Source organism: Lissotriton vulgaris, chromosome 9, assembly GCF_964263255.1.
Source record: "Lissotriton vulgaris chromosome 9, aLisVul1.2, whole genome shotgun sequence".
NCBI lineage: Eukaryota > Metazoa > Chordata > Amphibia > Caudata > Salamandridae > Lissotriton > Lissotriton vulgaris.
The window spans coordinates 478,294,705-478,309,013 of record NC_141697.1 but is presented as its reverse complement, the minus strand read 5'-3'; the positions used below and the strand labels follow the sequence as shown (position 1 = coordinate 478,309,013).

The following is a 14,309-nucleotide window of genomic DNA, read 5'->3' as shown; positions in this document are numbered from 1 at the left end:
ACGTTAGTGATAGATTCCTTACCTTAGAATATCCCCAGGCGTCAGACTGGATCCTGAAAGTTTTGCCTAGCAGTACCCCTGCGTGTCAGTAGGTGGTGTCCTGTGGCTCCGAGTCCGTCACTGGCATCGTAAGAGCCGAGATGACATCAGGGAGACTACTTAGGTGTCACCCATGCGGCACTGATGTCAGTTCTTACTTTTTCCGCTCCAGTTAGCTCAGATAGAGATAGAACACAGACCTAGTCGTTTTTTCTCACCCCTTCTTTCTCCTGGTGCACGTAGGGATGCCTGGATTTAAGTCCTGCAGGGCCTGCCGCCGTAATATGCCAGTGGCGGGCCCCCACTATGGTTGCCTCTACTGCCTGGAGACTGATCACGACTCCTGGGCTTGCTAGGACTGTCGGGCCATAGCCCCGAAGGCCTTGTGGGAGCGGGGTAGTTGCAGTCGCGTAGCCCTCCATCTCTATTGAGCAACGTCATTAAAAGAAGTCGAAGAAGCGTGCTTGCTCTCTGACGTCCCCCTGTCGCCCCTCAGATGCGGACCGAAGGGGACAGGGGCTCCACTACTGCAGCTCCTCTGGAGCCTGGGAGTCCCACAGTCTACCCGCTCTACCTGGGTCTTTCGGCGACTCCCGAACAGGTGCAAGAGTTTCTTGCTACCATGGACCGCCTTTTTAGGCTTTGGGCTCCCACCGGCGTGCCTTCGGGCCCCTCGGCTCCGCCAGGGGCTCCAGCTTCGGCGCCACAGGATCCTACGCCGTTGGCTTCGGCCCCCAGGGCCACCCTCGGCTCCACCCTCGGCGCCACACTAGGTGCCGTTGAATCCACCCTTGCCCTGGTTCCAAGACCATTTTGTTTTGGCCTGGGATCCGCATTGGGAAGCGGCGCGGTCCGGCCCCAGCCGGCGCCGTTCTCGGTGTCGTTTCTGATGCCGTTTGTCCCTTTTCCGGCTCTGGCTCTGCCGCCGCGACCAGCCCCTCTTGCGTCGGAGGTGGAGGAGGACTAGGAAGGGTCCTAGGGCCCCCTTGCCCAGCAGTGTGACGTCGAGCAGGATTGGGTAGACGACCTGGAGGACGCCAGCGACCTCGATGTCTCTTCTGACTCTCCCCCGCCTACGATGGAGTAGGGTGCTTCCTACACAATGGTGCTCCGTCGGGCTGCTGAGGCCCTCAGCCTCGACCTCCCCACAGTGGCCCTCAAAACCAACCTCCTCACTAAGGTGCTCCAGACGGCATCTACTTCGTCGGAGCAGCTGCTTCCGTTCAATGACGCCCTTACCAAAGTCCTCTTGGGCACTTGGTCACGGCCGGCCAAGGGGGCCCCTGTTGATAAAAATTGTGCCTGACACCACCACCCAGCACCTGGCGACCCGGCCTGTCTGACCAACCATCCCAAGCCGGAGAGTCTGGTCATCCAGGCATCGACGTGGCAGAGTGCCTTTCCCACGGCTCCACCGGACTTTAAGAAACGGGAACATTTTGGTAAGCGGTTGTTCTCTTCGGCCAGCTTTGGGCTGCGGTCGGTGAACACTGCCAGCCTATTGGGCCGCTACTCCCACGCAGTATGGGATACTGTTGCTCAAGTTTTGCCTCAGTGTCCTGAGGAGGTGCAGGCTGTCCTGTCTCAGGCAATTGCTGAAGGCAAGGAGGCGGCTAATTCACCATTCGGTGGGGTTTGGCCACCACAGACTCGATGGGTAGGGCAATTTCAACAACGGTGGCGTTACGATGCCACGCCTGGTTGCGTTCGACTGGGTTCTCGCCCGATGTCCATAGCTCGCTCATGTATATGCCCTTTGATGGCATCCGCCTGTTTGGCGATAAGGCTGACAGTGCATTGGAATGTTTTAAGGACTCGCAGGGCACGGAAAAGTCCTTGGGCCTTTCTGCAAAGAATCAAGCCACTCCTGGTTTTCGTTCCTTTCGTGGCCAGGGCAGAGACACCCAGGCACGTTCCCTCAACAAGCCTGTGTAGAACCAGCCTCAGTGCGGCCGTGAACGCGGCTTCCTCAAGGGCGGGTCGGGGAATCAGCGTGCGGGCCAGTCCACCTCCACCCCTGCTACTCCTACCTCCAAACTTACCTAGTCCGAGCTTTGTGGAGCACTACACACGGGTGGGTGGCATGATCCGCCACCGCCTCCCCCACTGGCACGATATCACATTGAACAGGTGGGTGTTGCAGATAATCCGCAAGGGTTACTTCCTTCTTTTTCAGTCCTCCCCTCCAGCCATGCCACCTCAGTGCCACCGCATGTCGGGGGATCATTTTGTCCTTTCTCCAACAGGAAGTCATGGCCCTCTTGGCCAAGGGGGCCATCGAGTGCGTTCCTGGGCAGAAAGTAGGGAGTGGTTGTTATTCCCACTACTTTCTGGTCCGCAAGAAGGAGAAGGGGGGCCTGCGCCCCATCTTGGACCACCGGGACATCAATTGCTTCCTCCGGAAGGAGAAGTTCAGAATGCTGACTCTGGCTCAGGTCCTGGCTGCGAACAAACAAGAAGAATTGGAGGGTCTATGAGACAAGAGGCTGAGCCTGTAAGGTCCCTATTGAGATACCACACTGTTGGATTGCACAAGACCAGTCCATGTGGTCACACGACACTAGCTGTGTAGTCGATATCCTATCCGACCACCCACTTGGCGGAGCCTCGTCATATAGGACAACTAGAACCAGGGTAGTGCGTCAAGGCCCAGATGAATTGGCCATACAACCCACAGTTCTGGTTCAAACGGTGAAAGTGTCCATGCCACTGAATGGTGCTGGTCATGTGCAGTGCAAACGAAAAAGTGAATAAGTGATGTTTAAAATGGCGTTCCAGGCAAAAAAAATTCTTTATTGATATTCACCAGGACGTCAGGTTAAAAACAGGCGTAGAACAGTGTGAAAAAATCACTGTTTGCTTAGCTATGTTGTGAAAGCGGCCAACATGTTTCTGCCAACTGGTGTAACTACACCGGCATTCTTCAGGGCCATATAGATAAGCTGTTGCTACTGCATAGAAACACGCTAATGTTTTTCTATAAAGTGGAGAAGACAGGCCAAGAATCCTCAAGGACTGTCAAATTACTGGTGTGGTCACATTGACCATCCTACCGTATCCCCTTGTGCAAATATCTTGATGGAGGATACACTCCTGTAAAAGAAACAGAAAAGGACAAAAACTATTTTGTGTTCATTAAACAATGTAAGCTAAAAAATGTCATAAGGACCATAAAGAGGCTCAGCGAGGCTAGTCCCTATTAGAACAGCCAATGAATATTATTTAGGTTGCAAGAAAAGTAAACCATAGACACTGCTAAATGTAATTTATCAAAAAGTAAACACGACTTACCCAGCAGTATGTGGGAGTCAAACCTCACCTCACCCGGCAACGGCTCGGAGAATGAGGCCCCGCTCTAAGCACAAAAAACATATATAAACATGTAAGCCTAAGCGACTCAGAGGGCTAGAATAGTGTCCTGAGTCAAAACTATGTTTTAAAGAGTTTGTGCATACAGAAAACTGGTTGTTAGATTGCCCACAATGATCCTAAGTCCCATGGAGAGTAAAGGAATGCTGGTTGATTGGAACTAATATAAAAACTTGACTGACTGAAAAGATCCTTTGTGAAAACATATTCTTCACTAGTGACAATTGTCACATGGTAATGTACTGTGGTGTATCTAATTCACAATACAGTTTAAGGTTTTAGGCTGTGAAAAACTAACATAGCCAATGTCTGCATCTAAGGCTTAATTGCAATATTGGGCACATTGCAAGTCCTTACTCATAAAATCAATTGTAAATTATTGTTCTTGCAGGAGCAGGTGAGACTATTCAAAGCTAAGTGATTAAACAAAGCTCCTACAACAGTTTGGGCACAGCGCGACGCTCCTACTTACCTCTCCGTCGGTACCTCTCGGCTGAATGCGAAGCCGAAGGGGAGGCGACAAAGAGAGGCGAGGCGCGTGGTTTTATACCCGCTCTGATTGGAGCAATTGTCCGTAATGTCAGACAGCTGCTATTCGATTTGCGATGACGATCTGCGAGCGTCTGATACAGCGCGCATGCGCACCACGATGCGGTCAGTACCTGGGGCATGCGCAGAAGGATAGAGGCGTGCCCTCGGTTGTGTAAATAAGCACCGCTCAGTCGCGCATGCACCGCTGTGTGTTCCATCAGTTTTTTAACAAGAGAAGTGGCTCGCAAATTGAGCGTGGTCGTTCGTCGTGCTGGAGATAATTATAAAACAACACGCAGAGCATACGTTGGAGAAAAGGAAACGCTCTAGGTGTAACAGTGTCATCTCCATAGTCTGGAGACTTGATGGAGGCACTGTGTAAGTTCAAAAGGAAAGTTACATTGCCTCATGTTTCTGGCAGGTGTTAAAAAAGTCTATTGATGTTATTGAAGAGTATAGTAGAGGGCATTATGAAGTTTATGACGCGCCAAGGTTTTATAAGTTGCTTGGAAACACCACAGGGCTAACTTCAGAGTGTAGAGACCGTGTAAGGGGATACGCTGAGAACTACCCTAACACTGATATTGGTCGTGTGGCTAAGTATAAGCCACTAGGGATACAATCTGACCACTATAGACCATGAGTTTAGCTCCTTGATAAACAGGGCGAACACATCATAGGGAACTAAAAGAATAGAGCCACCCACGATGTATACGCTAACCCCCCAGATAGATGCCAATGGGATGATAGTCATTAATTCCCAACGTCTGTGGCATATGGTTTTGATCAATGGAGGGGTGTGGTGAAAGAATTTTTGTACTTTGATTCAGAATGTATAGAATTGACAAATCCTAAGGGTTGTGTTTCCATGGAAAATCGAAGATGGTCATATGGACACCCAAGGTCAAAAATACTCTTCAATAACATCAATAGACTTTTTTAACACCTGCCAGAAACATGAGGCAATGTAACTTTCCTTTTGAACTTACACAGTGCCTCCATCAAGTCTCCAGACTATGGAGATGACACTGTTACACCTAGAGCGTTTCCTTTTCTCCATCGTATGCTCTGCGTGTTGTTTTATAATTATCTCCAGCACGACGAGCGACCACGCTCAATTTGCGAGCCACTTCTCTTGTTAAAAAACTGATGGAACACACAGCGGTGCATGCGCGACTGAGCGGTGCTTATTTACACAACCGAGGGCACGCCTCTATCCTTCTGCGCATGCCCCAGGTACTGACCGCATCGTGGTGCGCATGCGCGCTGTATCAGACGCTCGCAGATCGTCATCGCAAATCGAATAGCAGCTGTCTGACATTACGGACAATTGCTCCAATCAGAGCGGGTATAAAACCACGCGCCTCGCCTCTCTTCGTCGCCTCCCCTTCGGCTTCGCATTCAGCCGAGAGGTACCGACGGAGAGGTAAGTAGGAGCGTCGCGCTGTGCCCAAACTGTTGTAGGAGCTTTGTTTAATCACTTAGCTTTGAATAGTCTCACCTGCTCCTGCAAGAACAATAATTTACAATTGATTTTATCAGTAAGGACTTGCAATGTGCCCAATATTGCAATTAAGCCTTAGATGCAGACATTGGCTATGTTAGTTTTTCACAGCCTAAAACCTTAAACTGTATTGTGAATTAGATACACCACAGTACATTTCCATGTGACAATTGTCACTAGTGAAGAATATGTTTTCACAGAGGATCTTTTCACTCAGTCAAGTTTTTATATTAGTTCCAATCAACCAGCCTTCCTTTACTCTCCATGGGACTTAGGATCATTGAGGGCAATCTAACAACCAGTTTTCTGTATGCACAAACTCTTTAAAACATAGTTTTGACTCAGGACACTATTCTAGCCCTCTGAGTCGCTTAGGCTTACATGTTTATATATGTTTTTTGTGCTTAGAGCGGGGCCTCATTCTCCGAGCCGTTGCCGGGTGAGGTGAGGTTTGACTCCCACATACTGCTGGGTAAGTCGTGTTTACTTTTTGATGAATTACATTTAGCAGTGTCTATGGTTTACTTTTCTTGCAACCTAAATAATATTCATTGGCTGTTCTAATAGGGACTAGCCTCGCTGAGCCTCTTTATGGTCCTTATGACATTTTTTAGCTTACATTGTTTAATGAACACAAAATAGTTTTTGTCCTTTTCTGTTTCTTTTACAGGAGTGTATCCTCCATCAAGATATTTGCACAAGGGGATACGGTAGGATGGTCAATGTGACCACACCAGTAATTTGACAGTCCTTGAGGATTCTTGGCCTGTCTTCTCCACTTTATAGAAAAACATTAGCGTGTTTCTATGCAGTAGCAACAGCTTATCTATATGGCCCTGAAGAATGCCGGTGTAGTTACACCAGTTGGCAGAAACATGTTGGCCGCTTTCACAACATAGCTAAGCAAACAGTGATTTTTTCACACTGTTCTACGCCTGTTTTTAACCTGACGTCCTGGTGAATATCAATAAAGAATTTTTTTTGCCTGGAACGCCATTTTAAACATCACTTATTCACTTTTTCGTTTGCACTGCACATGACCAGCACCATTCAGTGGCATGGACACTTTCACCGTTTGAACCAGAACTGTGGGTTGTATGGCCAATTCATCTGGGCCTTGACGCACTACCCTGGTTCTAGTTGTCCTATATGACGAGGCTCCGCCAAGTGGGTGGTCGGATAGGATATCGCCTACACAGCTAGTGTCGTGTGACCACTTGGACTGGTCTTGTGCAATCCAACAGTGTGGTATCTCTATAGGGACCTTACAGGCTCAGCCTCTTGTCTCATAGACCCTCCAATTCTTCTTGTTTGTTTGTAGTCTAAGTAGGGGTGTTTGAATATGCAGGGTCTATAAATATAAATCCCCTTGACCCTTCCTAACCAGTTGTTTTTCAAGTCCTGGCTGCCCTAGACCATGGAGACTGGATGGTAGCGTTGGAATTTCAGGGCACTTATTTTCACATCCCCGTCCTGCCGGCCCACCGGCATTACCTGTGGCTCATGGTGGGCCAGGAGCATTTTCAGTTTGCCGTGCTCCCTTTCGGCCTTACCAGCGTTGCTCGGGTGATGGTGGTGGTCGCAGCCCACCTGCGCAGGTCTGGGGTGTCAGTCTTCCCCTACCTCGATGACTGGTTGTTGAAGGCGGACTCGCCCCAAACGGTCATCTGCCACCTTCAGACTACGGCCGACCTCCTGCATCTGCTGGGGTTCTCCATCAATGTGCCGAAGTTGCACCTGAGTCCCTCTCAGAAGCTCCCCTTTATCGGAGCGGTTCTGGATTCAACGCTGTTTCAGGTTTATCCTCCAGAGAAGCGAGTCCGGGATATTCAGGCTATGAGTCTGATCTTTCGGCCTCTATCCCGGGTTTCAGTCAGGATGACCCTCCGGCTCCTGGCCCTGATGGCCTCCTGCATCCTGCTAGTGCAACATGCCAGATGGCATATGCGGGCTCTGCAGTGGGACCTGAAGGTCCAGTGGGCACAGCATCAGGGCAACCAGTCTGAACATGTCGAGATCTCAGAGGGCACTGCTCAACAATTGCAGTGGTGGCTCACGAATCGATATTGGGTCAGTGGCAGATCTCTCTCCCATCCCCAACCGGAGCACACGGTGGTGACGGACGCGTCCCTCCTGGAATGGGGAGGCCACTTGGGAGAGGAGGAGATCAGAGGTCTCTGGTCTCCGGCGGAGTCCCAGCTCCATATCAACCTTTTGGAGCTGCGGGTGATCCGACTTGCACTGAAGGCATTCCTTCCCACTGTCTGGGGAAGTGTGGTGCAGGTGTTCATGAACAACACCACCGCCATGTGGTATTGCAACAAACAGGGCGGGGTGGGGTCCTGGACCCTTTGTCAAGAGGCTCTGCGTCTCCGGACATGGCTGGAACATTAAGGTATTACCTTAGTGGTTCAATATCTGGCAGGTTCTCTGAACGTAAGGGCGAACGAACTCAGCCGCCGGTGCACAATGGATCACGAGGGGCGTCTGAACTCAGACGTCGCGCAAGGTCTCTTTCAGCAGTAGGGAGAGCTTTGGTTACATCTATTCGCCACCGAAGAGAACGCGCAATGTCATCAGTTCTGTGCGTTGGAATTTCCAAGGCGGCACTCGCTCAACAACGCTTTTCGTCACAAGTGGAGTTGCGGTCTGTTGTACGCCTTTCCGCCTATACCACTTCTGCCCAGAGTGCTGAAGAAGATCAGACGCGACTGGGCCCAAGTCATCCTTGTGGCTCTGGATTGTGCATGAAGCTACTGGTATCCCGAGCTACTCAGCATGGCGGTCGATCCCCCGATCCGTCTGCCTCTTTGGGAGGATCTTCTGTCGCAGCAGCAGGGGACGGTCCTAGACCTGAACCTGTCCAGCCTCCACCTCCATGCATAGAGACATGTGACACTTGACAGCTTTCGACCTTCCTCCCGAAGTGTGTGATGTTATTTTGGCAGCCAGGCGTCCCTCCACTAAACCGGTATACGCCTGCAGGTGGCACAAATTTGTGGCATGGTACACAGCAAAAGCTATGGATCCCCTTTCTGCACCTCTTTCTGAGGTCCTTCTGTTTCTTCTATTTTTGGCCCAGCAGGGCTCTGCTCTGGGCACTCTCAAAGGTTATCTTTCGGCCATCTCCACTGTTCTAGGGCTTCCAGATCAGCCTTCTCTTTTTAAGTCCCCGGTTGTTAACCAGTTCCTCATAGGCATTACGCATACATTTCCACCCATGCCTTTCATAATGCCTCAGTGGGACTTGAATCTTGTCTTGACCTTTCTGATGTGCGCTCCCTTTGAGCCCCTTAATAACTGTCCCCTACATCTTCTGACTCTCAAGATGGATTTCCTGGTAGCTATCACCTCAGCCAGAAGGGTGAGCGAGCTCCAGGCTCTCTCTTCTAAACCTCCTTTCCTCTCTGTTCATCCAGACAAGGTGGTTTTGAGAACCTGCTCTTCTTTCTTGCCAAAGGTTGTCACGCCCTTCCACATCGGGCACACCATCACTTTGCCCACCTTCTTTCTGCCTCCGCATCCCTCTAGAGAGGAGGAGAGGCTCCACCGTCTGGACCCAAAACAGGCACTTGCTTTCTATCTGCAGCGTGCACAACAGTTCCATGTGGATGACCAGCTCTTTGTTGGAAACGTGGGTGCCAAAAAAGGTTGGGCCGTGCACAAGCGAACCACCTCCCGGTGGGTCGTTCTGTGCATCAAAGCTTGTTACTCCTTGGCTAAGAAGGAGCCTCCTCTGGGGCTGCGTGCCCATTCCACCAGGGCAACGGCAGCCACTGCTGCCTTGGAACGCGGCGTTCCCTTGAAGGACAATTGTCAGGCAGCTACGTGGGCCTCGCTGCACACGTTTGACAAGCACTACTGCCTTGAGAGTCAGGTGCGTAGAGACGGCTTCTTTGGCCGTTCTGTGCTCCGTGACTTTCTGGTGTAATCTTGTTCGCGGACCCACCACCGGGGTTGGTATTGTTGGGGTAAGGAATCTATCACTAACTTGTCTCTTTCAGATGCACAAGTTACTACTTGTGTAACGATATATCTGTAAGAGGCATTAGTTAGTGATAGATTCCTTACCGCCCCACCCATCCTCCCCATTCTGCGAACTGATTAATGGGGTTAAGGACATACCTTTCAGGACCCTAGTTTTATGCACCAATGGTCAGTATCTTGCATGGCTCTGCGTTCCTGGCGTGGAAAGTCGTGTACAGAACTGATGTCAGCGCGCATGGGTGGCGCCTAAGTAGTCTCTGTGACATCAACTCAGTGCTTCAGATGCCAGTGACTGACGGGAACCGCAGGACGCCACCTACTGACGTGCGGGGGTACTGCTAAGCAAAACTTTCCAGATCCAGTCTGACGCCTGGGGATATTCTAAGATAAGGAATCTATCACTAACTCCTGTCTCTTACAGATATATTGTTACACAAGTAGTAACTTGTGCATTCAGTTACCAGTATTTTTAGGTTGGATAGGAAAAATATGACGTGACAAGATAATATACCAGCTCCCTAGCATCATTACACAAAATAACTGATGGTCAAGTTCTTCTCCAACACCACCTTACCAGTTCTAATGCTTTGAGGTTTCCTGCTGCACCAGGCCAGAGTTTCAAAATATCCCTGTATACTGCCTCCTCACCATCTGTGAACCACCTAGCTATAATATAAGTATACGAGTTGAAACATATACCTAATGCACAATGGTAACTGGCCCTCTCTAGGATCACCAACACTTTCCAAGTGTTCTTAAAGTTATACAGCAATGCAGAAATCTCTTTTTAAAGTATACTACTTTGATTCCACTTGACCTCCTTTTCAAATTCATAATGACACAATCTCAACAAAATTCAAATCATACCTGCTGCCCTAAAACGGATTCTTTATTTGAAAGACATACCTAGTGTCCTGCCGCCTCATCCGCAACTCATAAATTACTGAGAAGTTACATTCCATTGATTTAACTGGTGTCAGGCTATTTTGCACCGACCTACTCAACTAAAATAAACTTTGCCCTGCTCGACAGTGCAACGTCTTGTGTTTGTATTTGTTAGTTCTTTGAAATGTTTTTTGTCCACTGTTCCACTGGTGTAAATAATAGTGCAAAATTGCAGAAGTGCCCTATTGCACAATTCTGATGAAATCTGTTCTGTCTGGCAGAAGATATCTTCAATTGAAATAATTGTTATCCAAACAAATTGATTAAGACATTTGAGAATATTCTATTCAAAATATGTTCAGAGACTTTTTAATAATCAAATCATTACTAAATAGTTCCTAATCAGAGTTTGGTTTCACTGTTCTTCATTTACCTATCTGTTTGGTATGTGTATTATTGAGTGGATTGGTTAATTCCAACCACAAGCATACAGTATTTACTATATCATGCTGATTTTGGTGCACTAAACACCAAAATCCACTTATTTTTCCCAAAGCCTCATAATAGGGGTATTTATTGCACCCAATACATAACGTACCTTATGGTATCATTGTTTATTAGTTGCGTCAAATAACACGTAAACTCGTAATCAGGCACACAGTATTTCCTGCTGTGTCAGGTTTTTTTTTTCTCAAGAATTTCAAGATGGATAGTCCAAGCTATCCAAATATGCTATGCCACCACTAACAAGCAATTAACAACACAGCCAACAGCTCTCTCCACAAGAAAGAAGGGAGCAACTCTGGCTTTTATGGCCAATGTGCCCATAGACACTATATGTGCAGCAGCTACATGGGCATCACCACACACATTCACAACACATTACTGTGTGGATATACAAATGAATAAGGAAGCACAAATAGGACAGAAAGTACTTCAACACCTGTTTGCAAGGTCTTCCTCTTACCAGGGCCTCCCAAAAGAGGGGCAAACTGCTATGTGATCTGATGCAAAGCATGTGAATCCAGGAAAGGATTCACGTCAAAATAAAATGGTTACTTACCAGTAGGAGTAGTTTTGCAGCTTGAAGAATTTTCTGGATTCACCTGTGACCCACCCAACCTCCTCTGCGAGGAAAACAACAGGTGGAGAAGAGATTTATAGTAATTATCTAGATAACCATCAACAGTACTTCTAACTAGAACACAAACAGAAAAAAGAATCTGAACATGGCTACCACGCACAACAACCTCCAGGGCACCATCTGACGTCACACAGGGGACGTACCTGGCACCGAATGGTGGTCAACAGCGCTGAAAACAAGGAAAAAAAAAGGTCTATTCCGAACCCAACCACTAGATGGCGGAATAATGCACAGCATGTGAATCCAGTAAATTATTCAAGCTTAAAACTACTCCTACATTTTGTTTACTGATGATTGAAGGTGCTCTTGCTAAATCAACACTTACATCTGTAGATCTCTCTCCTTCAATTTCCAGTTCTCTGTCACTCATTGTTCTCTATTCATCCATGTCGTCTCCATTTGTTGCACTCGGTTTCCATCCTTGTCCCTTCCTACAACTTCTGCCCGCTACTCCAACTCCCATTTGTGCCCTTACCTTCCATGTCTCTGAACCCCTGGGCCATGTCTTTCCCTGGATTCTGTTTACCTTCCCATCCCATCTGCATCACAGTCTTAGTCTCTTCTTCCTTCCCCAATCTCTGTGTTTCCTCCTTCTAATTTCACTCTGCCCATCAATAGGCCCTGCCAGGTCCCCCATGTCAGTTGTGGGTCAGAGAACATAGTGTGATTCTTTACAGTCAAGTTAGGTAAGCTGTGCAAATCTGAACTGGGGACAGGATGCCCATTCCTATTGAGACGTTTTTGCCAACCTAGCCTCAGCTCCAAAACATACCTTTGCTTGCTCCTAACCTCGACACTCTAATGCAATTTTACTGTACCTGGTACCCACTCACCACCAGCTTCAAAGGAAAATGATCCTATTGTCTGAACACTCTTTTGACCTTACAATTTAAAGCATATTGCATGTCATAGTACTCCTTGCTTTCCCAATTCAAAGCCAGTCTAGGCATGCCTTCGAAGCAGACTGCATATATTAGATTCAGAAGGTTCCACCACATTTAAAGTAGGTTATTACTCTTTGAGGTGGCGTGATTTTCCTTTATATATAACCCCAAATAGAATGTTGTCTATTTCTACATCAAACTTCCTTATTTTCAGAAGAAAGGGAATGAGAGTATGTTTTTACCAACATTATTAGTCATGTAGTGTATTGTGAAGTTTAAAGATGAAAGTGTCACATTACAAGTACTTAAATAATTCTAATTTTGAAGCAGCCTCAGGTGTCTGTCATTGAGGAAAAAGGGGCAGCAGAGAAGATTCTACCCACAGAGGAGTCAGAAAAATATACTCCCTCTTCATCAGTTCAGGAAATAATCAAGACAGGTGTAGAAACAATTCAACGTGGAGTGACTGCTAAAACAACACTCAAGTTTACTCACAAAGAATCTGGAAAGAACTCTTCTTCAGTGAGTAAGGTGGTGCCAACTGGTTCTACACTAGCTATTGACTCTGAAGAGAATGTGTCTGGCACAGTTTTTGAGGTATGTAAAGGATGCTGTTGATGCTATAAAATGCCAGTGTTTTGACAGAATGGTAGTCCTTACTACAAAGTACATGCTGTGTGTACAAGAAAAGCCAATACTTTATTATTTAATGATAGCACTTTACCTTTCCTGCCATTGAATTAGGCTATGTCTACTGAGGTCTTACCGAAACACTTTCTTCTGAAAGAGACACGTTAGTGATAGAGTCCTTACCTTAGAATATCCCCAGGCATCAGACTGGATCCTGAAAGTTTTGCTTAGCAGTACCCCTGCGTGTCAGTAGGTGGTGTCCTGTGGCTCCGCGTCCGTCACTGGCATCGTAAGAGCCGAGATGACATCAGGGAGACTACTTTGGTGTCACCCATGCGGCACTGATGTCAGTTCTTACTTTTTCCGCTCCAGTTAGCTCAGATAGAGATAGAACACGGACCTAGTCATTTTTCCTCACCCCTTCTTTCTCCTGGTGCACGTAGGGATGCCTGGATTTAAGTCCTGCAGGGCCTGCCGCCGTAATATGCCAGTGGCGGACCCCCACTATGTTTGCCTCTACTGCCTGGAGACTGATCACGACTCCTGGGCTTGCTAGGACTGTCGGGCCATGGCCCCGAAGGCCTTGTGGGAGCGGCGTAGTTGCAGTCTCGTAGCCCTCCATCTCTGTTGAGCAACGTCATTAAAAGAAGTCGAAGAAGCGTGCTTGGTCTCCAACGTCCCCCTGTCGCCCCTCAGATGCGGACGAAGGGGACAGGGGCTCCACTACTGCAGCTCCTCTGGAGCCTGGGAGTCCCACAGTCTACCCGCCCTACCTGGGTCTTTCGGTGACTCCCGAACAGGTGCAAGAGTTTCTTGCTACCATGGACCGCCTTTTTAGGCTTTGGGCTCCCACCGGCGTGCCTTCGGGCCCCTCGGCTCCGCCAGGGGCTCCAGCTTCGGCGCCACAGGATCCTACGCCATTGGCTTCGGCCCCCAGGGCCACCCTCGGCTCCACCCTCGGCGCCACACTAGGTGCCGTTGAATCCACCCTTGCCCTGGTTCCAAGACCATTTTGTTTTGGCCTGGGATCCGCATTGGGAAGCGGCGCGGTCCGGCCCCAGCCGGCGCCGTTCTCGGTGCCGTTTCTGATGCCGTTTGTCCCTTTTCCGCCTCTGGCTCTGCCGCCACGACCAGCCCCTCTTGCGTCGGAGGCGGAGGAGGACTAGGAAGGGTCCTAGGGCCCCCTTGCCCAGCAGTGTGACGTCGAGCAGGATTGGGTAGACGACCTGAAGGACGCAGGCGACCTCGATGTCTCTTCTGACTCTCCCCCGCCTACGATGGAGTAGGGTGCTTCCTACACAATGGTGCTCCGTCGGGCTGCTGAGGCCCTCAGCCT

General features: G+C 48.8%; 1 protein-coding gene across 1 annotated transcript in view; it reads left to right on the top strand.

Moving 5' to 3' along the window:
* Positions 1 to 14,309, top strand: part of SYNE2 (spectrin repeat containing nuclear envelope protein 2) — a 1,750,628-nt gene that overhangs the window by 583,409 nt on the left and 1,152,910 nt on the right. Inside the window, exon 54 of the mRNA XM_086937933.1 lies at positions 12,674 to 12,940. Within this exon, the coding sequence (XP_086794059.1) occupies positions 12,674 to 12,940 (267 nt within the window). The remainder of the gene's footprint in view (positions 1 to 12,673; positions 12,941 to 14,309) is intronic.